Below are 27,413 nucleotides of genomic sequence, written 5' to 3'. Positions count from 1 at the left end.
AATTGCCTCAGATCGCGTCACTTGCTTTTCTATAGCTACAAGTCTTCTCAACTAAATCCCCCATTTACATTTAACTCCCCACACTTTCAACCCCAACACAAATACGCCCTACCCGATCTATGATCGGGTAAATCAGCTTGTCTATAAAAAAAGGAAAATAATTCACAACGTCCGCTACCAGCTATATTATCGTTAATTTATATCATATAACCTGGATGCAGAGTTTTTAATTGCTTATATGTTTAATGTATCAATAGTCAATGGTATGTTTTTCTACAAGAGTTTAGATTATTTTCATTTTTAAAATTTGAAATTATTATTCATTTTTTCCGATTGTGTACACTGTAAAAAAAAAGTTGGGCAAAATGGGTTGATAATTCGACCAATGATGGTCGAATTATCAACTGCCTACAATATACACTCTAGTCTTGGTCAAATTCTTCCCCGCCAATAGTTTGACAGTTTTTACCTAATTCAACCCAATATGAGGTAATTTCATGCTGTGTAAATTACCGTTGCCCAACAGTGGTTTATCCAACTTTTATGAGTATTCATTGTATGTCTAAGACCACTGTGGGAAAATCTGTTGTTTTGCCCCTCTGACGAGATAAGACTACCAACATTGCAATTCTCTGCAGAGTACTTCCATAGTACTACTTAATTATTATTCATATAAGGTTTTCTCCCAGCTGACTGACTTTGTTTTACCACCCCGGTTTCTGCATTATCATTTTGTGGTTTGCCCAGGAAAGCGAGGCCAAGCAAACATCAAGTGGACTGAGGTCAAGCTCGAGTAATATCCGTTTTGGTTTTCTAGCCATCAACAACAGAACACACGGTGTAAAGTTTCTTAAAAGGGAAGGGTTTTTACATCACTGGCTGCGCTCTGTTGTCATGGATCAAAATCGTTCTTAACTCATATTCCACGATAAAGTTGACTGGAAGTTGTTAAGTTTAAACCCCCCCCCCCCACACACACACACACACACATTTTTGTCACATGACGTTTTTTTTACTCGGGCTAGGCCTCCTAATATGCGGATAAATCACCTGTTGCTTTGTGTTATTGGCTTATCATTATTTCCTTGTAAACAAAACAAAAGAGAAAGGACTGAGCTCAATTATTGCACTTAACACGTGGAAATTTGAACTCAACTCTGTGTGGTTGTGTTTACATTCCAATCTTATGGTAAAGTATAATGTATGCCCTTGCTTGTAACTATGACAGCTGTTGTTGGATTTTTTTCAGTAGCCCAGAAATATTAAACATGTACCCAGAGTCATCAGTATTTTGGCCGAGCCTGTTTAATTGTGGAGTGCAAACAAACAGAAAATACATTCGCTATTCAACCCAAATGCTTACATATTCTTTCACTAATAAAAAACGATTCACCGGTGTGCATAGTCTTTTAATTTTTTTTTGGGGGGGGGGTACTTACACATCTGAGTTTTCAAAGAAAAACATTGAATAATGTTTTTTAAAAAAAGCGAAATAACATTTCCGAGTAGGACTTCAACCACAACAGTAACCTATGTACCGACAAAATAAGTCTCTGCACATTCGCAATGGCCACATTATTGCATTAACTAGTTAAATAAAATCTACAAATGATGATTGGTAAAGCTAATAGAAAATTATTCATGTTCAGGAAACTGAAAGAAACTGGTTTTACTCAAAGAACTTGTTACCCTATGTTAGACCAGTCTAAAACGCATCGCCGGTTTGGCACTCAAGCATTACACTCAAACAGACCAATCTAATTTAGTCGATCCAAAAGAGTTTGCCGTATTATTCTATCTCTGGATCACCTTCATGATAGAAGAACCACTATGTGTACAAACTTTGCTCCAGGTGCTTTTAAATCAGGCAAATTTAATGAGTGGTTCCCTCAATCAAAAAGTTGGCACACTATGAATCTTAGATCGAGTAGAACACTTGAGGAGTATCCCAGTCCATCCAAGAGATTTCGAAATAGCCCAGACTCATCAATAGTTCAACATAGGATTTTCAAATGTATACAATTTTAATTGCTATTATCCGAGTGCATATGATTTTTGAGAATAATGGATTGTTGTTGTGCATTTTGTATGTGTTTCGATTTCTCGTGAAATGTGTTTATTTTTAATTCATTTCAATTTTTACTGTAAATCACTGTGCAATTCAGCTTCTGAGCTGCTTGATGGTGATAATCAACCCAAATAATAATAATAATGTTAATACTAATGATAAAAAATAATAACTTATAATAACCCATAATTGGCTATTTGGGGAACATTCCCATAAACTAGTGCACACATTTCCCCCCCCCCCCAACTTTAATGACCCGTAACTCCAATTTCACCTTATTTCGCCGGGTAATTTTTTAATAATTCGACCACGAGCAATCGAGTCTATTTGCGACGATAATATTTTGCCTCTAAGTGTATGACGCTAAAGTGTCTCCCAAAGGGTATAGGCCTATTATAAAACAAATCATTCTGTTCATGCTACATCCACAGAGGAGTGTTTTATTCTGGATACCACCTGTGATATAGCATATACCGTTTTAATTGTTAATTGTTATGGTTATGTTAATATGGGCAACACCAAAGGCCCAAATCCACAGCGGCATACACTAACTACAAACATTTCACGGACATTACAAAAAATGGAGTTCGCAAGTGAGAACGGACATAATTATAAAACATATAACCGTATTAACACAATTTAGGGGCAACACCAGGCCCGACCAGTAGTGGGCAACACAAGAAACTCAAAGCCACGGCATACACAATAATTATGCTTGACAATAAATGAAATACATGTAGGCCTATATGAAAATGAGAAATATATGGTAATAAATGACAACAAATGCAAATTAAACTTGAATAACAAAAAAATAGCTTCCCACAGATGTACATTCAGTCAGGAAAACATCATAGCCTCGTGACACAGTGAGATCGCTACGGCAAGTATCAAATTAGCCTAACAAAATAGAAAAACAAGGGATTGAATGGTTTCATTTGCCCCATAAATAAGAGGAGCAGGCTGTCTGCATCCTAAAAATTGCGAACATTTTAATCCTTGTAATTTATATAGTCTCTTGAAACCTTGGAGCACTATAACTGGCGGATGTAAGGGGTGGTGGTGGAAAAACATTTGCAAGGAAAGTGCTCTGTGTACTGTCCATCATGTGCTCGCTTAAGTGTGCTTAAGTGACCAGAGGCCCCCACATATCTATACCAAGATTGGCTATTAGATAGATTTATGATGATGATGATGATGATGTGATTGCATTCCTGTGCCCCCTGGATGCCTGGTCAGGCCCCCCCCCCCAATAACCCCGCCATATGCTGTCTCCGATGGCCCACCCATCAATCATCAGATGCAAAAAAGTTTTACCATTTATTGGATCAAAACAAATCATTGTATTTATGCCACATCCACAGAGGAGTGTTTTACCGGTTGCAATATGGGCAGCACCAAAGCCACAGCGGCATACACTAACAACAAACATTTTACGCACATTAATTTAAAAAAAAAATGCAGTTCACATATGAGAAAGACACTTTCAAACATTAAAACACCGTAAACAAATATCACCGTCAGGGGCAACACGAGAGACCCTAAGCCACAGCGGTATGCACGTTCAATAACTGATGCACTTTGGCGATCGGTGATCGGGATTTTGCAATCGGTGATGGGTCGTTGATCATCGGTCGCAAAAGTCCATCACCGATTGCAAAGTCCATCACCGATTGCAAAGTTGATCACCGGTCGCGAAAGTCCATCACCGATCGTGAATATGCATCACCGTCCCGTAAAAGTCCATCACCGATTGCGAAAGTCCACCACCGATCGTGAATATGCATCACCAGTAAAAGTCCATCACCGATCGCGAAAGTCCATCACCGATCGTGAATATGCATCACCAGTAAAAATCCATCACCGATCACGAACGTCCATCACCGATCGTGAATATGCATCACCAGTAAAAGTCCATCACCGATCGCGAAAGTCCATCACCGATCGTGAATATGCATCACCAGTAAAAGTCCATCACAGATCGCGAAAGTCCATCACCGATCGTGAATATGCATCACCGATTGCAAAAGTGTATCACCGATTCGATGATCACATTAAATGCCTCTTTGGCGTTCCATATGTTTGGGGTCAACGAAGGATCGATGCATTGCTTCAAACTCGCGATCTTAAACGCAGTCACAAAAAAAATCGACGAAAAAGTGTCCGACCCAGCGGAAGACACCCACATTTTTCCACGGACGTGAAGCCGCGGTCTCGGATCCTTTCAGGAGCAAACATTTCTCGGAGGCCGAGTAAAACTTGCTCTTATATAGATGGTTGTACCAACTTCAATAAAAGTTACCGACTTTTTCCTCGCAGACGGTCTCGCAAATTGTTAGAAGTTCAAGTTTACGTTTGTTGAAGAGTCCAATACTGAAACTTAATTATGACCTTCCTCCATGATTCAGACCGTTTGTAATTTTATGGTAACACTCAACATTTTCATTTCAAATGACACCTTCACGTTTTATTGCATTATGATTTATTATCAAAACTGTACAATCAGCCTTCGCCTGTGTACTACAGTAACCTTTTCACTACGTTTTCCAAATGCGACTCCCTCACAAATGCGACTGATTCTAAAATTACTCCAAACTCAAAACTTTAAATTCTGCTCAAATTGGTTTTAGTAGTGGTCAGAAATTGCCTCAGATCACACCTCAGAAATTGCTTTACTATAACTGCATGTCTCCCAACTATATCCCCCATTTTATTTTAACTCCCCACATTTTCATCCCCAACACTACGCCCTACCCGATCTATGATCGGGTAAATAGCTTGTTATTCAATAATAGAGTATAGGTATGTGCGGGATTACCGTGAAAGCATACCTTCATTTTTTACACACCGTGTTCACCGGTTTCGATGAATATACATGTACAACATTGTTTATGCTGTAATTTTCAGAAATGGATGGATTTGGGGGTAATATTTTATACAAATATATTGTTTCACTGACTTGTAATTGAGAATTGTAAGGTCAGGAAAATAGCTAACTGGCTTGCACCCGTTCCCAGACGTGTAACCAACTGCGAACAACATGTAGACTGAGAATTTTGTAAAACGGGGGAAGTAGTTGGAAAACAGTCAGGTTTTTCCAACGCTGGTCGGCCGACCAGCGTTGGAAATTGATACAAAAATACCACTTTTCTTGAAAATGACAGCACACCAGGTGCCGTGATTTTACAGAATACTTTAGACTGTCATTCAGTAACACTTAAGTAAGGTATTTCATAATAATTTTTTTTTTTTATGTTTGCAAATGTTGTATATTCCCTTAAAGGGAATGTACATCATTGGCCTTTGCTGTAATTTTTCAGAAATGAACTATTTGAGGGGTTACTATAATAGATCAAATATTGTTACACTGACATGTTTGAAGTTTTGTGTTCGAAAATGCTGGAAAAACCAAGAAAAACACAAATGGTGGAGTAGTCTGGTTCCCTGACTCCACTAAAGATAAAATTGATCAATTTATAGATGCCGGAAAATTGTAGGGTAAGGGAACCAGTCCACCTGGCCTGCACCCGTTCATAAACATGTAACCAATAGCAAATAAAATTTGGACTGAAAAAAATGGTGAATTTGGAGAAGTTGAAAAATAGTTAGGTTTTTCCAACGGTGGTCGGCCGACCACCGTTGGAAATTTATACAAAAATACCATTTTCTTTAAAATGACTTCACACCAGGTGCCATAATTTTACAGGATGCTTTCGACTGTCATTTACCAACATCCTAGTAAGCTATTTCGTAAAAACTTTGTAGTTCTATTTTTCGATGTTTGCAAATGTTGTATATTCCCTTTAACGATCGACATTTCAGACTCAAGAATGTCAGGCTCAAGAATGTCAGACTCAAGAATGTCAGTGAATGTAAGTAAATAGGTCTGGAAACTAGACAATGTAAGGCTCCCGGTTAGCCACGCCCAAATATTGCAATGTACGATTAAAGCAGACAGTTTCATGTACATTCTCACACCCTTACACTTCTTAGAGATATGAACGTGAGTATTGTAATACTCCTAGAACTATGGGAGCGGAGCATCATAGTTCTAGGAGTAAGTATGTAAAGAAGTACTGGGCATAGGTCTTGGGGTACAAATACTGCGGTCGCTCTAGCCTTGTTCAATGCGGTCTCTCGGCTTTTTGTCGAAGGGAGATAATCGGGCCCTGCACCCACAATCAACGCGGCTACGTGCGTGTACGACCCTTGTCCGTACGAACGGCTAACACAACCAGCAAGCACACACACACGTGAGTACGGACTGTACGCATGGTGTAATAAGGCAGTAAATGTAGGCCTACTGTGTTCTGCGTGTGGGTGGACGTACGTACGTGTGGGGGATATACGCGCCGCGTGGCCTGTCGAACGACCGCCTTGTTGGGTCTGCAACTTCCGGGTTTAATGTCTTTCTTTACTTTTTTCGTCCAGTTGGGTTACGCGGACTAGCTCATGCATGTACTGTGTGTGCATGGCTGTTGTACGAGTACGTGTGTGTACGTGCGTACGTGAAAGCATCGCTGTATGGTACAAGTTACTTTCTCACTAGCAGCGTACGGGCATCGATATGTGCACGCAATGCCTTGCCAAGTTGATTAGGGATTTTTTTTTTATCGGCGAATCGATAAGCCCAACGCCTTGGTCAAGGCTACGGTCGCTCCAAAACTCACTGGCCACATGCTGGCAGGTTGATTATATAATATTCGCAAAAAGAGGCGCGACGTCATATTGGTATAAATTTAATGGGTTGTGGGGGGGGGGGGCGAATGTCCCTGCCCCCCTCTAAAACTGATAAATCGAGAATGTGTTGAGAAATACAGGCATTTTTTTGCAAAAATATGTTCTGCCTTCCTCTAGAAAAAAAATCCTGGCGACGCCCATGAATATTCGTGGAGTATTCAGCGTGTTCGGGTTGATATGCCTACCTATTGGTATGTTACGAGTCATACCCATAGTTTTAGGGGTAAATGTTGTAGGCCTAAGCCTACATTAATTGACCAAAAATCCAAATTATTACTTACCAGAAGTCCAACGGCGAGTACCAAAATGAAATACAGTGCGATAGGGACATAGTCCCATGCAGCCAAAGTTGGTTGATTTTCCATGGTGAATTTCCCAGTAATTGTTCACAGTTCTATAGGCAAGCCCATTGTGATCAAACTATCGACTCAATATTGCATAGAGCACGCGACTTGCCTTTACGACTCACCAGGTCATGTCAGTGAACGATGTTTATCTATGGTGGCCCTGATAGGACACCAAATATGTTTTTTTAAGCTCTGGCAACGTAGCTTCGGTGCATCCGTGTGGTTGCGTACGCGAAAGCGTGCCGGTTGTCAAGCGGCAAAGCTATTCCGATTACGTACTAACACGCTGTAACAGAGCGGTAAAATTCGTGAAACCCCCCCCCCCTAAAACCGGCCTTTTGAACGTTGTGTTTCTTCGAAAATATGCTCAGTATGGTTGACATATTAAATTATAACGGAAGAAGAAATTCTAAGCTTCATGTCAGTGAAAAAATCGCCGTCATCGATGCCGAAACGTCAATGCTGGTTACTGGTAAAGCTGACCTTCAAGTCTTCCCCAAATCTATGTATTTATATCAATTTCTAGGAATTTCTCCAAGTTGTTATTTCACGAGCAGTTGAACACCTATAAGTATATTCCGAATTTCAGCTTAATCACTTGCTCCGTAATATCATACAGTTATGATAATACAGTTTGATGTTTCTGTAAGATAACATTGACTAATGTTGACCAGCTGGAATCTTCAAAACTAGGCACCCAAATAGCACTCATTACTGGACCAAGCCCAGTCTAATGTGGCTTTCGCGAACCCGGGATTCCCAGGTTCGTATTCATGAGCCCCCTACTAAGATAATGGCTATTTAATCAGTTGACGACCTTATGTTCGCACATTGTGGGCGTTTTTGAATCCCTGTTCTTGACAACACTCGGGTTAACCCGACACGAGAACAGCGGTCTCGAACGTGACGAACAGACCCGAGAGGGCGTTCGCGGATCGATTTTTTCACTCCCCGGTTGATGGGGGGTTCGGCGAGGTGCAGCTTGAACAAAATGGCGGACTGTGCAGATTCGTAAATTGTTTTGTGTGGGTTTTTTTTTGCTAATACCCTAATGATTGGAATAAGAATACCATTATAGTGCAGGTCTGCAATTTCATCCCCGCATGTCCGGTTTTGCAACAGTCGTCCTCCAAGGGCGGATCCGGAACACAATTTTGGGAGGGGCCAAAAAAAATTTGGTCCCCCAAAAAAGTGTGTCAAAAAAATTATGGCGTGGGGTTCGGGGCCCGCTTAAGGGCCCCGAAAATTTTTTGGATTCTAGATGCTCTGTGGTGCGATCTGAGGCAATTTCTGACCACTTTAACCAATGTTTTTTTGAGGAAAAGATGGTGGTGTACTCATTGCCTGCCTTTATTGCGATGTCACATTAAAAAAAAAAAAATTGGTTTCGTTTTTTTTTGGGGGGGGGGGCCATGGCCCCCTTTGGCCCCCCCCCCTGGATCCGCCCTTGTCGTCCTCGTTCATTTGGAATAGGCCTAAGAACAAATTCAGACGATTGTCGGCCATTTTGCATTGCTTTATATCGATGCGACATGCACCCGCGCGTTCGTAACAACCAGCTCGAGAATACGTTCTCGTGTTACACGCGTGTTGTCAAGAACAGGGATTCGAAAACACCCACTAATAAAACAGGTGGGAGTGCAGTGGTTTGTCCTTGATAAACAGTCAGGCTATCCCCAATGTATGTGCGTCTGTTGTCTAGAGCCAGCCTGCCTCCCATCAGAATTTGAGCTAAGAAAGCCACATTAGACTGGGCTTGGTCGAGTAATGTGTTAGCAGGCGGAGCCGAATGAAGACCGAGTTTTGGCAAATCTCAGTATCGGTCGTCAAATTCAAAATTGTACATGACGCAGCAAAAAGTTCGCCCATATGATCCGAGTATATATGCCCAAAATCGTCGTTGAAGTTTTCTAAATGAAAACAATGAATATTAATTATCAAATCATTTAAAAAAAGAAATTAATAGGCAATTAGTAGTTAATTAAACCTATATTATATTCGGAAATACTCGGGCGCTATCCGATTGTCGACGAAACGAATTCGGCAAACTTCGGAAATTTTCGGAAAAAGGAGGAATTCCTCCCGTTTTAGTCACGTGACGTAAATTGTAATACATGTACAATGTATTACCGGAGGCTACCGGACCTAAGATTCATCGGGAATAGTCAGAATCTTTTGGTCTGGGAACCAGACTATCAATTTACCAGCCAGTAACACTTTGTAGTACCGGTGGTATCTTGAGGAAATGGATAATTTCTGTGAAAGAGAATTGACAATTGATTGGCAAAGCCCCCACCGATCAATATTTAGCTTATCTTTTTTTTTACATTTCAGTTTAAATACGTTTTAATGTGCAGATATTCTCTTAATTTTGAAAAAAAATGGTCCTAAAATGAAAAGAACTGATAAATTGGCAACGTGTGCATAATTTTCCCAATTGATTTAGATGATTTAAATCATTGCTTGAAATATAACAACCCCGACTATTTGAATTACTCGTTATTTGTCTAAATTTATATGTGGGCCAGTAATTCTCAAAGTAAACCCTGTTTTTATATTGTTATCGCACTTGGCACCAGTAGGCAGTAGCGTATGCAGGATGTTGCTGACGGTGGGGGCCGGGGATGAAAACCATCTCATTATTGGAGGTTTATGCATATTGGACACCATCAGCCAATAGGTGGCGTGCTCTTCGTTGTTAGACGCAGCTGTAAAACAATTATTGAAAAAAAAGAAGAAACTTTCTGGGGAGGGGTATGGCTCCATGCCACCTCCCTTTGAATACGCCACTCACTGCTTGGTACTATCTCCCCCCCCCCCCCAATCCCTCATATTCTAGGCTGTACAGTATCGAAATGTGAGTTTTATAGAAAAGCATTCAATTGGTGTAATTTTCCTCAAAGGAAAGAGCAAGGCAAAAAAAACCGACACACACACACTAAAAATGTTGAAAGTCAACGCCAAAGATCTTCATTATAATTATAATTTATAAATTTTTCTTTTAATTATCGATTGATGTAAATACCAAAAACAGAAAAAAAAAGAAACGTATTTTGCAGTCATGTCAAAATATTTACATTACAACAGTCAACAAATATTATAACAAACTACTGTATAATTAAAATTTTCAATTTCTATCCACATTACTTATTTTATTAGACATGAACTCAACGTTTTATTTTGGTCACAATGAGAAGTATTTAGACCAAAATGTCACCAAGATTGAGGTTATCACGCCGCTAAATTTCAACTTGTTAATTTGCTCTTTGGGTAGAATATTTTGATTATACATTCTTTATTTCATATCGAGTGTACCTTTGTAAGACTAAAAATCCAAATATTTTTCAACCAACAAAACATTAAACACTAATATATTTTACGATCAATATGTACTCTAGATATTTTATATTGAATTTGCAATTTTTTTTTTTATTTTTTTTTTATTAAATATTGGGAGTGTAACTCACACTTCAGCATTAATACTAAACTTCAAACAGTTTCCACATAAAAATCAGTGCACAACAATTAATAGATGTCATATGAGTACTTGTTGCTCTTCTCTTTGCTATACAGCAGATTACAAAAAAACACCAAAACATATCATATTCCACTTTAATTTTCCCACCACAAAACCTTGGATAAACCTGTTAATGTATTTAAGTTCATGGACTCCCAACCCTGATAATAGTACTTCCATAAGGTAAATATAGAGGTGCTCATCATTCAATCTTCGCAATGAGCCAACCATTTTATAAAAAAATAGAATTACAACTCATAAATTAGGAACGGATGTTGTATTCTGATGCCACCTTTTCATCATCATCTTAATGAAGGTCAGTCACTGCAAAAATGTTGAATAGACCTGAATCTGGAACTGAGAAACATTTCCAATTTTGTCCGGAAAATACTTTGAAAATGCACTCGACTCTCCATAGACTTTGTACATAACCAAAGTAGTGGCGTTTGGATACTACATCCTTTCCATAAAGTATTTCATATAATTGTTTATAAGGTTGAAAATTATTTGCTGTACTTTTTAATTACTTGTCTAAATTTTGGACATCAGTAATATATCACAATATCATTCATACAGATTCTTAATGTAGCCATGTACCATATGCAGGTCCTTATACCTTTTTTTTCTTTAACCCTAACCTTCCCAAATCCTCCAAAATCCTATTTGCAAAATTGAGGGATTTTGCAAGATTGAGGCCATATGGCAAAAGAGTGTGGCTGATTTCAGAGGATGCCCTGTGTCAAGGTCTTAGGTCGAACCTTGAATTGTTTATGTTCAGCCGAGCATAACTTTAGGCCTATAACATGCTTAAAATCCTCCGCACTGCTCTGGGATGCCACTGGCTCTGCCTCAACATATTGACAGTGATTGCCGGAGGATTTTGCAGGATTGAGGCAGTGGTCACCCCTGCAAGGACCACATTCAAGAAATATTAACCCTAACCGCCCCAATGCTACAAAATACTACTGTGGAGTAACCTGTAGTATGAATTTCTTTCCATACAAGTGTGCACAGCACATGTACATGTTGTATTCTGTGGTATTTGGTACTGGACCCCCAAACAGCCATTTGTGGGTTAGGGTTATCAGAGGATTTTGCAGGATTGAGGGTGTACGCTATTTTTAAATGGAGGCAGATGGAGGATTTTGCAGGATTAAGGCTGGATGCTATTTTTACACCGGAGGAAATTGGAAGATTTTGTAGGAATTAGGTTACATCCTAGCCAAAATGCCCAAGGCCAAAAAAAAAAATGTCTGCTTCCGATTACATGGTGTTCAAAAATAGGGTAGGTAGGTGGGGATTTTTTTGGGGGGGGGTTCAAATTTGTTTGTGTACGATCATATGGACGCATTCGCGTGTAATCTGTCAAGGGTAAAAAGTAGTAAGGCCAAATAAAAAAAGGAAACATGTTTAGCATCCTGCCTTTTTGAGAAAAAAAAGGGAGGAGGCCCTTTTTTCTCCCCAAAATGGTCGCCCGACCCATATTCCAAAACGACCAGTTTTTCAAGATGGCCGCCAGCTTTTTTTTTAAATGACCGCCACCTGGACTCAGGAAATGACATACCAGCTTTATATGGGCTAGATGCAACAGACAAAGATGCCAAAATGATGTCACCGTTTCAAATTTATCATTTTTTTGTTAAAAAAAAAAGGAGGCGGCCTCCAAAAAGGAAGTTGGCGGGGACGCTAAACATGATTTTTTTTTTATTTGGCCTAATTGATGGTATTAGGTGTTTTTTTCTTCATTTTTCCCATAAAAAAATTAGGATAGGCAGGGCTGTCAGAGTAGGTAGGTAACCAGAAGCAGAACTATTTATTTTTTGGCCTAAGAAGCAGTCCTTCTGATTTGAAAATCACAGGCGTGTGGAAAAAGGCACACCTGGATTTTTCTAGGTGTGTGTTTTTTCTAGGTGTGTGGTCTTCTACTTTTCTAGGTGTGTGATCTGTGGTCCAGGGAAATTCAGGCGTGTAATTATTCACACTTCTCGGGAAGCTTTTAGGTGTGCAATGGTGTTGGTGTGTGATCGCACGCCTCAAATCAGAAGGACTGAAGGAGTTAGGGTTAATTTAAACAATTAAGACAATTTTCCATTTTTGGCAATTTGTTAGATTTTCAATTTAACTACCAAGAAGCAACTCGTTTTTCAGGGGGTATGATGCTCCAATTAGGCGAGGCTTTATCGCTGGCTAGCCAGTTGAAGTCATCCACGTCATCCCAGCTGTTACGGCTACGATCAAGCTGACTTGTCTGGAAGTCTTCTTCCTGACCCTCGTAGCTCCAGTTGTATGGGGCAAAGCCAACACCAGACGTGTCCTCAATAATCGCACGGCTAGTGACGTGAAGATAGAATTGGGTCGCAGTGGTGTGGTGTACGCGTAGTTGCTGACAAGACACTACAATGGTGCAGTCTTGGCAATTATCAACAAATATGGAGCCGGGCACGGGACCTGAAAACACCTTACAGTTTTTCAGATTATTCATGTGTATGGCATTTGGTGATCCAAACAGCTTCACGGTGCATGAATTGAGGCTGGTCAGCCCAACATCTTTGGCTTGAATCTCATCAGATTTTAGTGTCATGTCAGAATCAGACAGGTCAACAAAACCACACTGAAATTTCAGCAAGTCTTTGGGGATCTTTGCTGGACCATCCACCTCTTCCACAACAGCTTTGGGTTTGTCAACTTGTTTTGGTTTGTCTGACTTTTTCTGTCTGCCCTTGAAGGCAAACTTCTTCTTTGGGATGAGTTCATTTCGTTTCGCTTCAACGTCAGCATAAAGACTGTAAACCTCATCCTGGAATTTACGAATCTGGTAGGAGGTCAGGGAAAGCGTTGACTCGGTGACAAACTTCAGCAGCTTCTGGACATCAGTGACGAGCTCGTCAAATAAGTCAGTAAGTGCCGACTTGTCAACGTTATTACTGACCGCGGCCAGGCGATTTTCAATGGCGGCCTTCTCCTTCGTGAAGTTACTCCTGAAATAATCGGCATTCTCCTGCTTCCCAGTGGCTGATTCTCGCTGAGTTTTTATTTCCTCGAGTTTGGCTACCCTCTCATCCTGTCGACGCTGCAGTTTATCGGTGATTCTTTCCTTCATTTCGTCAACTTCGGAGGCAAAAACACCCACGTCACTTTGGTGACCTTGCTGGTTCGTGGTCGTCGCCATTTTGGCAAATTCAGATGCATGATGGGATTCGTAGTTACTCGCCGCGCCTAGCCTAGACACGCCACAAGTCTGCAGGGTGTTTTTGTACTGCGATAGACCCCGGCTTGCAACTGACGGAGGGCGAGTTTTTGTACCTCTGTGATGCGCATTATTATATTAGACACTTTATACTTCCATTCTCACTGAATTATATCACCAAACTGCCCTAAGTGAGGGCGCACCGTGCAATGTGTGACTAGTATGTGTCTATATTCTCAAATATTTTTGAAACGGTTATTCATTGTGGTTGTGTTTGTACTACCTATCATATTCGTTTTCATTGTTTTTTTTTCCGTCTGGTGGTTCCAGAACAAGGGTGGATCCTGAACCGGTTGGGGGGAGGCAAGAGGGCTTGTCTATTTTTTTTTAAGGGGAATGGGATTAAATACATCGTGCGCTATTTCTACATTGGAATGTCAAAAGGGGGCGGGGTGGACTCCCCGCCAATACGGCAAAAAAAAAAAAAAAACGGAATAGTTCGTAATTGAAGCGGAAATTGCAAAAAATAATGTGCCGCTTCAAATAATCTATTGTCAGATGTTTTCCAGCAGTCGACTTGATCTAACCTATCGATGAATTGTGATTTATTGAGGAGTCCCAATAAAACTTTACATTTTGGCCCAGCTATTTTTTTCCAAAGGTGGCTGGGGAGCCAGTTGAAGTCCAAGATTTTGCCAGGGGGAGTGGGCCGGGCGGGGGGAGGGGGGGGAGGGGCGTTGCAGTCAAGGCATTAAGAGACCAAAGGCCTGGAGTAATGAACCAAGATCATAACTTTGGTTAGTCGTGGGTGGATACAGGTAGCCTCCCAACCACTCCTTTGGATCCGCACCGCTTGCATTAGCCCCCCCCCCCATGCCTTCGCTGCGCCCTGCATTTCCACACGAAAAAAAATCGAGCAGTAACCACACAATATTTCAGGTCAGGTTGCAATTGGACTAGCCTTGGTCAAGGCGCTAGTTGTTATTCATCCGGCCGTAGCGAGCGCGGTAAACGATATCTTCGCTAGCGCTATGCATGCAGTCATATGTCTATGCATGCAGTGCATTAAAAATACAGCGCGAACAGCAACCTCACGCGGCCACTATTTTTATGCAAATCAGTTGGACCCGATCTAGCGCCTTTGTTCAATCGTCCATGTGAGGTTTTGGGGGTGGTGCTCATTATGTTAAAAGCCTTAGCTGACCTTAAATGTCGTTTTCTTATTGGTCGATCGTTGCGTGGAAACTTGCATAGTGAAACGTGGCACCCGTACATAATCCATACACGTACACATTGTGTGTCTCTGAACACGGCACCAATGCACAAAAACTGTGGTTCCTGTCACGTCCGCGAAAGACGGAATAGCTGCAAATAATTTGATGACGTCCGGATTTACCAAGGTGTGATTGGACACTCCACATATTAGCCCCGCCTACATTATCTGTATTCGCATACGAGGTCGTGCGCTGGAAATCTAGCGCAAAGTAAAGAAAAACATAAGCTTTTGCCGACGATTGAACCAAGGCTCTCGATCGTCCCCAACTGATTTGCATAAAAAAATAGTGGCCGCATGAGGTCGCTGTTCGCGCTGTATTTTTACATGCATGTGCATAGCGCGTGAGGATATATGCCGACGATTGACCGCATACGGGACGAATAACGACGGGAGCATTGACCAAGGCTACAATTGGACAGGCAGTTCATGAAGTACTGGGCCCAACAGGTTTACAACCAACGCGCGTACCCTTTCAGAGACGCATTATGACCGTTAATGAGAGCGCCCCCATTCTGCATGATAACGCTCTGTCATTACAAGGCTTAAACTAAAGTATAATTGATTCACCGTGTGACCATTCATTCACATATTTTTTATATCATAAGGCAAACAAATTTCCAGGCCTTAATTTCCTTACTTTGCGTTTTTATATAATTGTGTTGATTCATGATCCTTGAAGTTGGTGTGTGGGCCTAAGTGCTTTTTGGGTGCGGCAAATTGAAAAATAGATTTTCAAATTGAATTGATAATTTCTAGCATTACAATAGTTATGAGCTTTCCAATGAGACTTCGCACGACAAATAATCGGCCGGCGACAAGTAATTCCGCCCCCCCCCCCAGATCTCGGCCAGTGAGTGACCAAAGATATGAAACTTATGCATGCATAGAACGACTTATTATGAACATATCCAAGAAACTTCATGACTATAGGTTAAAGGATTTTGAAATTATCGGCTAATTAATTATTGTTCATAATAATAATGCACCAATGGTAATTCTGCTTTGTGTACACTATACATAATGGGGAAATTCAGTTTTCACGGCGCGCAGCACCGAGCATTTTTCGCTACGAGGTAACCCACGGTCGGAATTTCATGTTTTTGGTATCAAAAGAAGCCCGGTTCATACTTCATGCGAATGCGCATGCGAAGCGAATTCGTCGTCAAGAAGCATTCGCTTCGCGAAGTTCGCTGGAGTCGAAATGTGTTCAACTTTTGCGAATTCGCAGTGCGAAAACTCCCCCTGACGTCACAAATTCGCGTTCGCGTTCGCTTTTGCGCCGAGTATGAACCGGACTTGAACGTGTCTCGGACGCTGAATTCAGGCCCAATTCAAAACATGATTCAGCAACTTTTGATTTGAAATCGAGATCCTAGAATGTTGTTCTTCTCGAAATATACAGCTGAAGCTGAGCTGAAACTTCATCAGGTTAGTTGTTCAGCACCCTTCTTTAGATGTTGAGCAAATGCACAAATTACTGATGGACTATACCTTTAAACAACAATGCGGTTGAGCGCCCATGGTGAATCAGCATATAATTTCTCCACGTTATGTAATCAAGAATAGTAAGGCGTTCTTGGTGTGGCGAGAGCGTCACTGGCTCGCACCACTGAACAGACCTCTCATTAAAATTGATATAAAAATGAATAAAAGAAGTAAACCTCGTAACGCAGTCTGTAAATGGAGGAGTCCAATCATCATGGGGCCAAACTACCTTCTCTTTTTCCTCAACGAGTTTCGAGTTTTCAAATAGCCGACTTTACTATCACGATTGTTTCTTCAGGCTATCCGAAAATTATGGTTTTCACAACTGATATTGGAAAAATGGAAAACTTAATGTGGCTGTTCAACTGATAAGAATGTATCATTTTAATAATCACAGAAACATGGAATATTGTCAATTTTGCAAATTGGATAAAACAATTTATTGTTTGTGTTAAAGGCCTATTCATAGTATGTTGTAGCATACAGACACATGGTGCGAAATAACATAATCCAAATTGTTGTGTAATGTGCAGTATACTTTTTAAATAAATATATTGTGATTATACAAGGGTTTAGTGCAGAAAGGAAAAAAATTCGTTAGCTTTCGCAATGACAACATTCTTCGGATAAAAATACGTAACTTTATATAAACCATTTATTGCCTTCCGCGTAACGAATTGCCATCGTCACTAGAGGTTTATATTTCACCTGGATGAAGTTGGTTCAAGTAGCGTGGTAATCTTTAGAATTATGTCTTTTAGAATGTACTGTACTGAAACAACATCACCCACTTGTTGCGAACAGTATTGAGTGACTTTATTGTATAAAAATGTTTAAGGAGAAAATAGCTGCCAGCAGAACTCGGAGCACAAGTTAATGTTCTTCGTTCACTGTGAAAAAGTTGGGTTAAATGGGTTGATAATTCAACCAATGCTGGTCGAACTGTCAAATGCCTACTCTCTTGGGCAAATTCTTCCCAATAGTTTGATAGTTTTTACCCAACTCAACCCAATATGAGTTCACTTCATACCAATGCTGGGTAAATTACACTGCCCAACAGTGTTTTATCCAACCTTTTTACATAAAATTTAAATGGATCGGATTTGCGATCGCTAACCATAATGAGAGATGTCTCGGAGGGTACAAATTTCCCCGAACATTTTTTAAAAATCTTGTCAGAAGATGGATGCAAAACCACTGCATGTACTTCATCACCAATCAAATAACACCACACAAGAAAACTTTTGGGGATGGGACAGGACGGAAAAATCGATGGTCTCCATTATGACACGACTGGTTTCTTCTCGCCAGCACACAAAGCGGTTGCTATTGTGCCGATTCTGTTGCAAAACATTTCATATGGAGGTTTTGTTGTTTATAGAATTCGCAACAAATAGGCGCTCCCCTGAAATCGATCGTGGATGGCACCTGCCGTATGGCATCAGCAAGAGACTTGTTGCAAGTGCGGTACCAGTCCGTACCATGGTACCATGGAGGTATTTCTACCATGATGGTACAAACCACCCTCTTATAAAACGCAAATGCATTCCTCGGGAGAAAATCGATACAAAGGTTGCACATAATATTTGGAGCTGCTCTTTAAGACAGAAATCAGTCTTAAATGCAGGCTTGCTGACAGATTCAGTTTGCATATGTTATTGTTTATTTGGTGTATACGTGCTTGTTGGGTATGGCACCTGGAAAATAGTTTTCAATTTGAATTGATAATTTTCTTGCATTACATTAAATTAAATTAGTCTCCTTCTATTAGTTATGAGCTTTCAAATGAGACATTTAAAAAAAAAAAAATCAGCCCACGACAAGTGATCAATTCAATAATGTCAACTTTTGAATTAAGAGCGGGACGCTCGTAATTCGTTCCGGATAGTGGGCACAATTTCTGAACCGAGGCGCACCAGTTTTTAAATGTGTACAAAGGCCTGCAAATATGAACAAGCACATTATTTGTTGCAGGACATTATACTTTAAATTTTGTTCGGAAAAGAAAATCGAGATTTTGAAAAAGCACGTCTCTACCAACTTTTTGGACGATTTGGAAAAGTTACAATCTACTAACACTGGCCATCGGATAATTATTGACAGACCCGTCTCTCTTACATGAAGTCCAAAAAGTTATGTGCATTTGACTGGAGCGGGGTTTGGATCTGCGACCTCCGGACTGCTGCTCCCGCGCTCTACCATGTGAGCTATCCAGCCCATATGTTGCAAGGGCGGATCCGGGGGGGGGGGGGGCAAATGGGGCCATGCCCCCCCCCCCCCAAAAAAACCCGAATTTTTTAATTTTTTTTATGTGACATCGCAATAAAGGCAGGCAATGAGTACACCACCATCTTTTCCTCAAAAAAACATTGGTTAAAGTGGTAAGAAATTGCCTCAGATTGCACCACAGAGCATCTAGAATCCAAAAAATTTTCGGGGCCCTTAAGCGGGCCCCGAACCCCACGCCGTAATTTTTTGACCCACTTTTTGGGGGGACCAAAATTTTTGTTGGCCCCCAAAAAATTGTGTTCTGGATCCGCCCTTGATATGTTGACGGTTCCCCATTTTGTCAATGTCTTTGAACGATTTATTTTAAGAGAAGTCAAGTCCAAGAACCATTCCTTTTAACAATTGACTCGTGAGCGTTGTAGTCAGTGACTAGAAAAGTTCGTTGCAAAATAATAATAATAATAATAAAAAGAACATCGCCATTTAAATTTTCTGGTTGCCCAACCTGCAGAGTTATGGAAAGTACATGCTTTCTCTTGCAATTCCGACCTGGAGAGCCTTTCGAGACATTTAGAGACTGATGTTTCTTCATTCAACACGTTTTTAACTCCTCATCCTTTTCGCGCGGATCTGCAACTTAGATTTGTCACGTTTCGTTGTACATACACGCATTCTGTCGACTGAGAACTTCAGCAAGTTCAGTGGAAGTCAGAATCAACAAGAAATGGATTTCTTATCTTGAAAGGCAAGAGCACATTTCCTCACATTTCAATCTGACCCAAAGTGAGGAAGGGATGTCCTTATCCTCGATAAATTCAAACAGTGGTAGATGTACGGTAGGCTGCAAAGGCATAGGCTATCGCCTGTTTTACAGTAACTGTAACGAGTCAGTGGTGTTTTTTAAAATATTTTTTTGATGACTATTATCTTATATATATGACTTGAACGGCAAGAGCATCTTATTATCGTGAACGGCAAGAGCACATTTCCTCATATTTCAATCTGACCCAAAGTGAGGAAGGGATGTCCTTATCCTCGATAAATTCAAACAGTGGTAGAGGTAGGCTGCAAAGGCATAGGCTATCACCTGTTTTCCAGTTACTGTAACGAGTCAGTGTTTTTTTTTTACTATCTATATATATAAGAGAGAAGTTTACTCGCCCCCGAGACGATGTTTGCTCCTGAAAGGATCCGAGACCGCGGGCTCCCGCGGCGCCAAAATCGCTCCACGTCCGTGGAAAAATGCGGAGGGTGTCTTCCGCCGGGTCGGACACTTCGTGTCGTCCTAATTTTCCCGTACGGACCGGCGATCCGTTTCGTCGATTTTTCGTGACTGCGTTTTGCGCAGGAATTTGCCGTCGTGTGCGCTTTCACGTTGACTGCCTGGCCGCCCCCCGTGCTGGCTTTTCTGCGAGTCTAGACTGTGCGAGGTCAGCGGCTTCAACGTAGGGGTTTCGTTTACGTGTTCTACTCAGCCGTTCTGCAGAAGTGTTCACCAAATGGTAGTATGGGGTGACCTTGGCAAAATATTTTTTCTCCATGGTGCGTGGCCACCAAGTGTCCCTATTCTTTCATATGCTTCGCTTGCCGCCCCTGCGCCGAGTGCAACGAATACCCAGAAGGACTATACACATTAGTATGCCTTGCCGCGGTCTGACCAATCGAAAGTCTACACTGCGTAGTACTTCCGGGCTATGCGTAAAACCGTCACTGGCAACGCGTACTGCAGCCTGCTCCACACCCTGGAAACGAGGTTGAGTCTACGCTGCTCGCTATTTGAAGCGCAAGCATGTGACGTCGCGTGATAGAGTGCTGTTGCTTCTATATTGTGTTTACAGCTCCACGCTTCCACTAGCTCTATGCTTCCACCAAGGCTGAGCGTTGTGAGTTCGCTGCACGTCACAGTCAGTGTCGCGTTATAATTTCGGGGGCCTGTTTGGGATCAACGAAGGGTCGATGCATTGCTTCAAATATTGCGATCTTGAAACGCAGTCACAAAAAAATCGACAAAACGGATCGCCGGTCCGTACGGAAAAATTAGGACGACCTGAAGTGCTTGATTTGGCGGAAGAAATTCTCCGTATTTTTCTATGGACGTGGAGCCATTTTGGCGTCGCGGGAGACCGCGGTCTCGGAACCTTTCAGGAGCGAACATTTCTCGGAGGCCGAATAAAACTTGCTCTTAGATGGTTGACCAACTTGAATAAAAGTTGAATCGACTTTTTCCTCGCAGACGGTCTCGCAAATTGTAAGAAGTTCAAGTTTACGTTTGTTGAAGAGTCCAATACTGAAACTTAATTATGACCTTCCTCCATCATTCACACCGTTTGTAATTTTATGGTAACTAACACTCAACATTTCTATTGCAAATGACAACTTCACGTTTGATTACATTATGATTTATTGTCAAAACTGTATAATCAGCCTTCGCCTGTGTACTACGGTAACCTTTTCACTACGTTCTCCCGGCAATGCGACTGCCTCACAAAATGCCAATTCAACAGACCAACGGGAACATTTACAGACAGTTATCAGGGTACATAATTATCATGTGCGTAAATCGGTGGGGAAAACAAGAGGGGGACCCCCCCCCCCCACATTTTAAAGCGGGGACATTGTTTGGTCCCCCCCCCCCACTTTTTCTTCCCCGAATAAAAATTGTAGCCTACTATAATGATTCCATTGCTCAGAATACCGTGTAGATGATTCAATTACCCCAAGCTCGAAAATGATGTTTAAAAGATGATCTTTTGCTCAGATTGGTTTCAGTGGTCAGAAATTGCCTCAGATCACACCACAAACATTGTTTTTCGATAACTGCATGTCTCCTCAATGATCCCCCATTTACATTTAACTGCCCACATTTTCATCCCCAACACTACGCCCTATACCCGATCTATGATCGGGTAAATCAGCTTGTTATCTTATATATGACTTGAAGCTGTGCATGGCGGATGAGATGAAATAGAGGAAATATCCGGGGAACACCATGTGGAAAAAAAATCTCTTCTGGGAAGAAGTGTGGTTCTGAAAAGAACCGGTTGGTTGAGTGCATTACTCGACGTTTCGGACAGTGTGCTCTGTCCGTCCGCTCAGGACGGACTCACCCTCCTGAGGACGGACAAAGCACACTGTCCGAAACGTTCAGTTATACTTATACACTCAACCAACCGGTTCTTTTCAGAACCACACTTCTTCCAAGAAGAGATTTCTTTCCACATGGTGTTACCCCACTATTATCTTGTTTCGACAAATTCCCAGTAGGGGCTATGCTACCCACAGCCAACGGTTCCTGCAGCCAATAAGGGTTCGATTCTCTTCTGCCTTAGTTTCACAGGCACTGTGTAGAGAGCACAGCCTGGCCGAGTTTGCATAGAATATTCTGTTTTGATCACATTATTACACGCGGTCCATGTAAATCTAGCATTCTGAACAATGCTGCAATGAGATATCAACTTATAGCTTTCGATCGCTGCGAATGAAAATATAAACAAACTTTCAGCTTTATACCGAAAATGTAATAGTTTATGAACGCACGATCTTTGAGCGAAAGGTCACAAATATGCCGAGCGGGAAGGGGCTTTTCAAAACTCGTGAACTTCTCAATTTCTGTGGGATGAATAACTGCACAATGTATTTTGGAGATTATGAGTTTCTCAAATTATCAAATTATAAAGCCCGGCTTGTTTACCATCCTGTAATGATTTAAGATTGCCAAAACAAACAGAAACGAGAAATTAGCTATTCCAACTTGCAATTTACCACGTTTCCCAGTGTGCCATTATTATTTATTTTGACCTATTAACCTTCCTGTTCCTTTAATAGCAAAATTACATAATACCTATTACCAATAGCGCCTATAATATGTTTTTGTTTTGAGCTGTTGAAAAAGTCCTTCAGTTATGATCCACATTATGTGCGTGGGGATACACCCCAGTGGGTTTCTGTTGGCCGGCCAACAGACATCATTTTATCAAGACTATATTTTATTATTGATTTGGCAATAGAAATTTCACCAGACAACAGCCAGACCCGTTTATCCAGAGTGCAAATCCTCGTCCTGTCCTTCACGGACGCACGATTTGCCTCAAAAACCATCCCGTAACACAAATGGGCAAAATCATTGATGCTTTCATAACGTTTGATCAGCAGCACGAGTCTTGGTAACGAGACCAAACAAAAACGACTGGGCTTTATTTGCGTCTTTGGCAATTGATCCTCGTCAATTAAGCCATGTCAGCTTTATACTAGACTCTGGATGCAGCGTGTCCGTGGATTCGTAAGATGGATAAGAGAAGTGGGTCGTGTGAATAATTCATGACAATCATAGATCCATAATGGGACAAAGCTCCCGCCAGCAGTCACGAAGGCTGTATCGATTTTGTTTACGCGCACAAAGTTTTACTCCATGAACATTTTATCCAGGTTACTTTGGAGCTGGGCAACTGCGTGATCAGCACGGAGTTGTATTGCTTGCTCCTCAGACAAGAGCAAATTTTTGGATAGGATACAAAGAAAGACAGGATATGGTCATAGGATATAGCTGCTGCGGGAAAGGAAATCTCGACAAAGCACTTGTCCAAGAGTTCTGAGCAGCATGGGTCCGAGCTGGAGTATGCTCCTCGTCCTGTTCACGCTTGTGCTTTTGCACACTTCAACCGGACAAGAGCGACCTGATGATTGGGAGAGCGAAGGGTCTCTCAACCGGCAGCCGGCGCCAGGGGAGGCCGGCTTCGACCTGGACAAGTTTGCCGCTGATGGGGGCATCGAGGATCCGTTCGGTGGCGGCGAGTGGCGGGATGAACATGACGAGCGATTTGGGGAGGAAGATGACGAAGAGGAAGGAGGAAATGGTGGAGATCATGATGGTGATGACGGTAGTGATGACGGTGGTGATGACGGTAGTGATGACGGTAGTGATGATGGTGGTGATGACAGTAGTGATGACGGTAGTGATGACGGTAGTGATGACAGTAGTGATGACCCTGGTGATGGTGGCTGCGACGACTGTGACGATTGGGATGACGACGATGACAACATTTTCGCTGATCTTTTCCAAGCTCCCGGAGTCATTATTAATGATTTCACGTTCGATGATGCTGTGAATGTCTTCGGCGATGCCGCCCGAGCCGACACGATCCTGCAGTCCGTCGGCGTCGTCTGCGATAACCGAAACAGGATCGGCATCGAGCTCCCGGTCGAGGTAGACGAGGTGTGTGGCCTAGTGGGTACGGCGTTAGGCAACAACCAGCCTGTCACCGGCATCGAAGAGTTCTGTGACGGTCTCATCACTGAACTCTTTGGTGACGATGAGGAAGATGGGGACGGAGGGGACGGGAGACGGAAAAGGAGAAACACCAGGGACGATGATGGTGGCCATGATGATGGCCATGACGATGGCCATAACGAGGAAGAAGGACGAGGAAATAGAGCCGGTGATTTTTTCTTCCGTGAACTATCAATGAAGCTGTCTCTTGAATTTGGGGACAATTTGCTTGAAAGTGAAGGCTACTGTAATGGACTCGCTAGTTTTATCGATGGTGATAGCCGGTCAGGTAAAGATATCACTGATACTGTGATTCGTTTGGTGGTCAGCGTCGCCTTAGAGATGTGGTCCCCACGCTGCGGTTTCTACAATGGTTCCCGTGAAGATTGGGATTCCTCGAGATCCTTGGGATCCTTCAATTCCACGGGATCTTCCGATTCCTTGGGATCCTTCAATTCCACGGAATCCTCGGATTCCTCGGGATATTCCGATTCCTTGGGATCCTCGGATTCCTGGGGCTCCTCGGATGATTTTGGTGATATTGATGTGGACGTAATACTCGCTTTGATCAGTGGTTACAACAGCTCGCATGCACTCTGCGAACACGTGTCCGTCAATCAGTCTGACTTTAGTCAGGCCAACGAAGAGTTGATAACGAACGTGACAAATTACTTGATTAATCTCGCTTACAATGAAGACGAATGCAATCGGGTGGCGGGAGATGTCATTTTCCCCGTACTTGTTGATGATGATGATGATGAAGCGTCAGCCTCCAATATGACGGCGGAATTGTGCAGCATGTTGGTAGGCGCATTCGGCGACAATTCCACAGGTGGTATTTTTGTTGGCAAACAAGACATCGTTGACTACATTTTGGAACTCGGACAAATGTTCAATTCGTCTTCACCCGGCAATTATTCTGAGGGACCGCCAATGTTTAATCTGACTCTTGGCGCCAACAACACTAACGATATGCTGTTGCGCTGGTATTCGGTGTTCGACACGTCCTTCTGGGGACCCTACGCTGCATTCAACTACCTCAGACCAGATCAGTTTATTCAGATTTTCGGCCGCATGTACAATGCTCAGAACGCCGGGGAGGCATTTACTGTGCTGTGCGATTCCCTGTCACCAGAAATACGCGGTCCAGACCTGAATGAGATGTGCGAGAGCGCATCCAATCGGCAGTACGATGATGTCAGGGAAGTGTGTAGTTACTGGGGCTATTATGGTCTTGTGGAACTTTTCGACTGGGATGCGTACTGGGAGGTGTTTTACCTCGATTGGTACTTGGAGGAGTGGGACCGTCAACAGAATGAGACATGGTACTGGTTCAAGGATGGAGTCCGTTGGCCTGTGTTGGGGGAGTTCGAATTAGATTGGAACCCCTTTGATTTGTGCAAGTTCTTCGGGGAGGAAATCGTCAAAACCCCGAATCAGGTCGAAGACGATATTTATCGGGGACTTGAGAGAGTGGTCCTCAGAGCTATTAACTCATTGATTTACGAACCATGCGATGTTATCAGAAACAACAGATCATCCGATTTCGTCAACAACTTTGGAAATGACCAGCCCGAACCAAAGAGCATCAATGACTATACGCTGTCTCTGTTAACGTATGTGGGTGGGTTCGATGCACCATCTGCCTTTTGCACTAGCATGTACGATATCAACGACGACTGGGAGTTCTGGAACATCAAAATTGACCACATAAGAGGCTTATTAGACATCATGAAAGAGAACGTGGAGTTAGTGGCGACTGACGAAGAAACCTGTGGGGAATTCGTCTCAACTCTGACCGACTTTGATCCACAGCTCTCGATCCCCGAATGGACTGGATTCGCAGACGCTGATTCGCTCTGCGTTGCACTGGTTGATGCCACTCAGGGTGACGGGCCGCCAGTTGAATGGTCAAGCTTACTGGATGCGGCTTTGAACGCCGAGTCCGCTGGCTCGTCAGAGCTGCCACCAGGATTCCTTATGGATGGTCTTCCGCTTAAGATTGTACTTTCCTCACTGGGAACCATATGGAACAGTGAAACCGTAATCGAGGGCATGGCCGTCGTGTGTGACAATCTGGTTCCTTTGGTTGAAGAGCTCACCGGTCTTGATTCTAATGAGATCAATGATTTGTGCGGCGCTCTCAGAGCAACGGATATTAAGGCAGTACGACAGAAATGTGAAGTTGTCGCCGTTCCCTACTTCTATGGAGAGCATTATCCAACCTCTGGCATGGCAGAGCTAGACGGTGATGCAGTACTTCGGATTGTCCAGGACGTACTTGGTTGGGAGAGCTTCGAGCAGGAGGGCATCTGTCCCGGCATCGAGTCACTTCTAAATGCTGACTTCAGTTTCATCGATTTAATAATCACGATGCTGCAGGAAGTCATTCCCTTCATCAGCACGGAAAGTGCGCTGCCCTTTTGTCGCAATAAGGATCAGATTAAGGCCTATTGGCAGCGCAGGGGTCCTTTTTATGACGAGTCGAGCTCCGATTACGACGAGAGACTTCGAGACGCTCCCAGACCGCACATCGAGTACGATCTCCTGGACCCCATCCTGGGTGTGGTCACGGGCATAGGTAGCATCGACCGCATCTGCGATGCTTTGCTGGAAGCAGATGAGGCAGGAGAAGCCTCACGGTTTTACGATCGTGTCATTGATGGGTTGTTCAGTCTGGTCTCGAACGTCGACAGGTGCACCGTAGGCATTAAGACTATGCTGGACGTGTTGCTTCCTGAGTTGGAGGATACCGATAGTTTTTCCGTCGATGTTGATGAAGTACCATGGGCTGATCCAGTCTACTGGGCGACTGGCGAGAGAACGCCCAGGGCGGTGTGCACCAGGATAGTATTAGCTTATACTGCTGGCCAAGAAGTAGGTATGTATTTTGTACATGTGAGTCGTTATTTTTAGTGTTATTCATGTACTTTTGAGTGTTACATGCAGTTCAAAAAGGATCAATTTAAATATTGATTATCATTCAAACAAAGATTACATATTTGAGGGGCATAACCTAATTTGAAGATTACATCTAACATTACAGCAATAATTGTTGTCAAAGTTGTCACGTTGGGGATAACAGTACATGTACATGTACAGCCTTTTTGAGATTTTGTTGACACAATAGGAGGCCGTCATTTCGACCTATTGTTCTTGTTTCTGCTCTTTACCCAAACTAAGTGGCGCCCTCTTTGTGTCCACAATATATCAAAAGCTAAAGGTTTGAGTTTCAATGTTTTATGAACAGCTTCAATTCGACCTTTTTTTCTGAAATTTACCCCCCCCCCCCCCGTCTCAA

The 27,413-nt window shown here is 42.4% G+C and overlaps 3 protein-coding genes across 5 annotated transcripts in view; 1 reads left to right on the top strand and 2 right to left on the bottom strand.

Moving 5' to 3' along the window:
* Positions 1 to 7,297, bottom strand: part of LOC119721056 (sodium/glucose cotransporter 5-like) — a 28,286-nt gene extending 20,989 nt beyond the window's left edge. For all 3 annotated transcript variants that reach the window (XM_038190932.1, XM_038190941.1, XM_038190951.1), the window contains exon 1: positions 7,087 to 7,297. In XM_038190932.1, the coding sequence (XP_038046860.1) occupies positions 7,087 to 7,170 (84 nt within the window). In that variant the 5' untranslated portion in view covers positions 7,171 to 7,297. The remainder of the gene's footprint in view (positions 1 to 7,086) is intronic.
* A 5,117-nt stretch (positions 7,298 to 12,414) lies between these two features.
* On the bottom strand, positions 12,415 to 13,875 carry LOC119721046 (tubulin-specific chaperone C-like). The gene has a single exon (XM_038190921.1). It carries the CDS (start codon positions 13,836 to 13,838, stop codon positions 12,792 to 12,794), a length of 1,047 nt encoding a protein of 348 aa, XP_038046849.1. The 5' UTR covers positions 13,839 to 13,875; the 3' UTR covers positions 12,415 to 12,791.
* Positions 13,876 to 23,201: 9,326 nt separating this feature from the next.
* LOC119721034 overlaps positions 23,202 to 27,413 on the top strand; it is a 43,720-nt gene continuing 39,508 nt past the window's right edge. The window contains exon 1 of the mRNA XM_038190911.1: positions 23,202 to 26,993. Coding sequence (XP_038046839.1) covers positions 23,444 to 26,993 — 3,550 coding nt within the window. The 5' untranslated portion in view covers positions 23,202 to 23,443. The remainder of the gene's footprint in view (positions 26,994 to 27,413) is intronic.

The sequence above is a fragment of the Patiria miniata genome, unplaced genomic scaffold (assembly GCF_015706575.1).
Source record: "Patiria miniata isolate m_02_andy unplaced genomic scaffold, ASM1570657v1 HiC_scaffold_13, whole genome shotgun sequence".
Classification (NCBI taxonomy): Eukaryota; Metazoa; Echinodermata; class Asteroidea; order Valvatida; family Asterinidae; genus Patiria; species Patiria miniata.
Note: the sequence above shows the minus strand (reverse complement) of the source record. Positions and strands in the feature narration are given on the sequence as shown.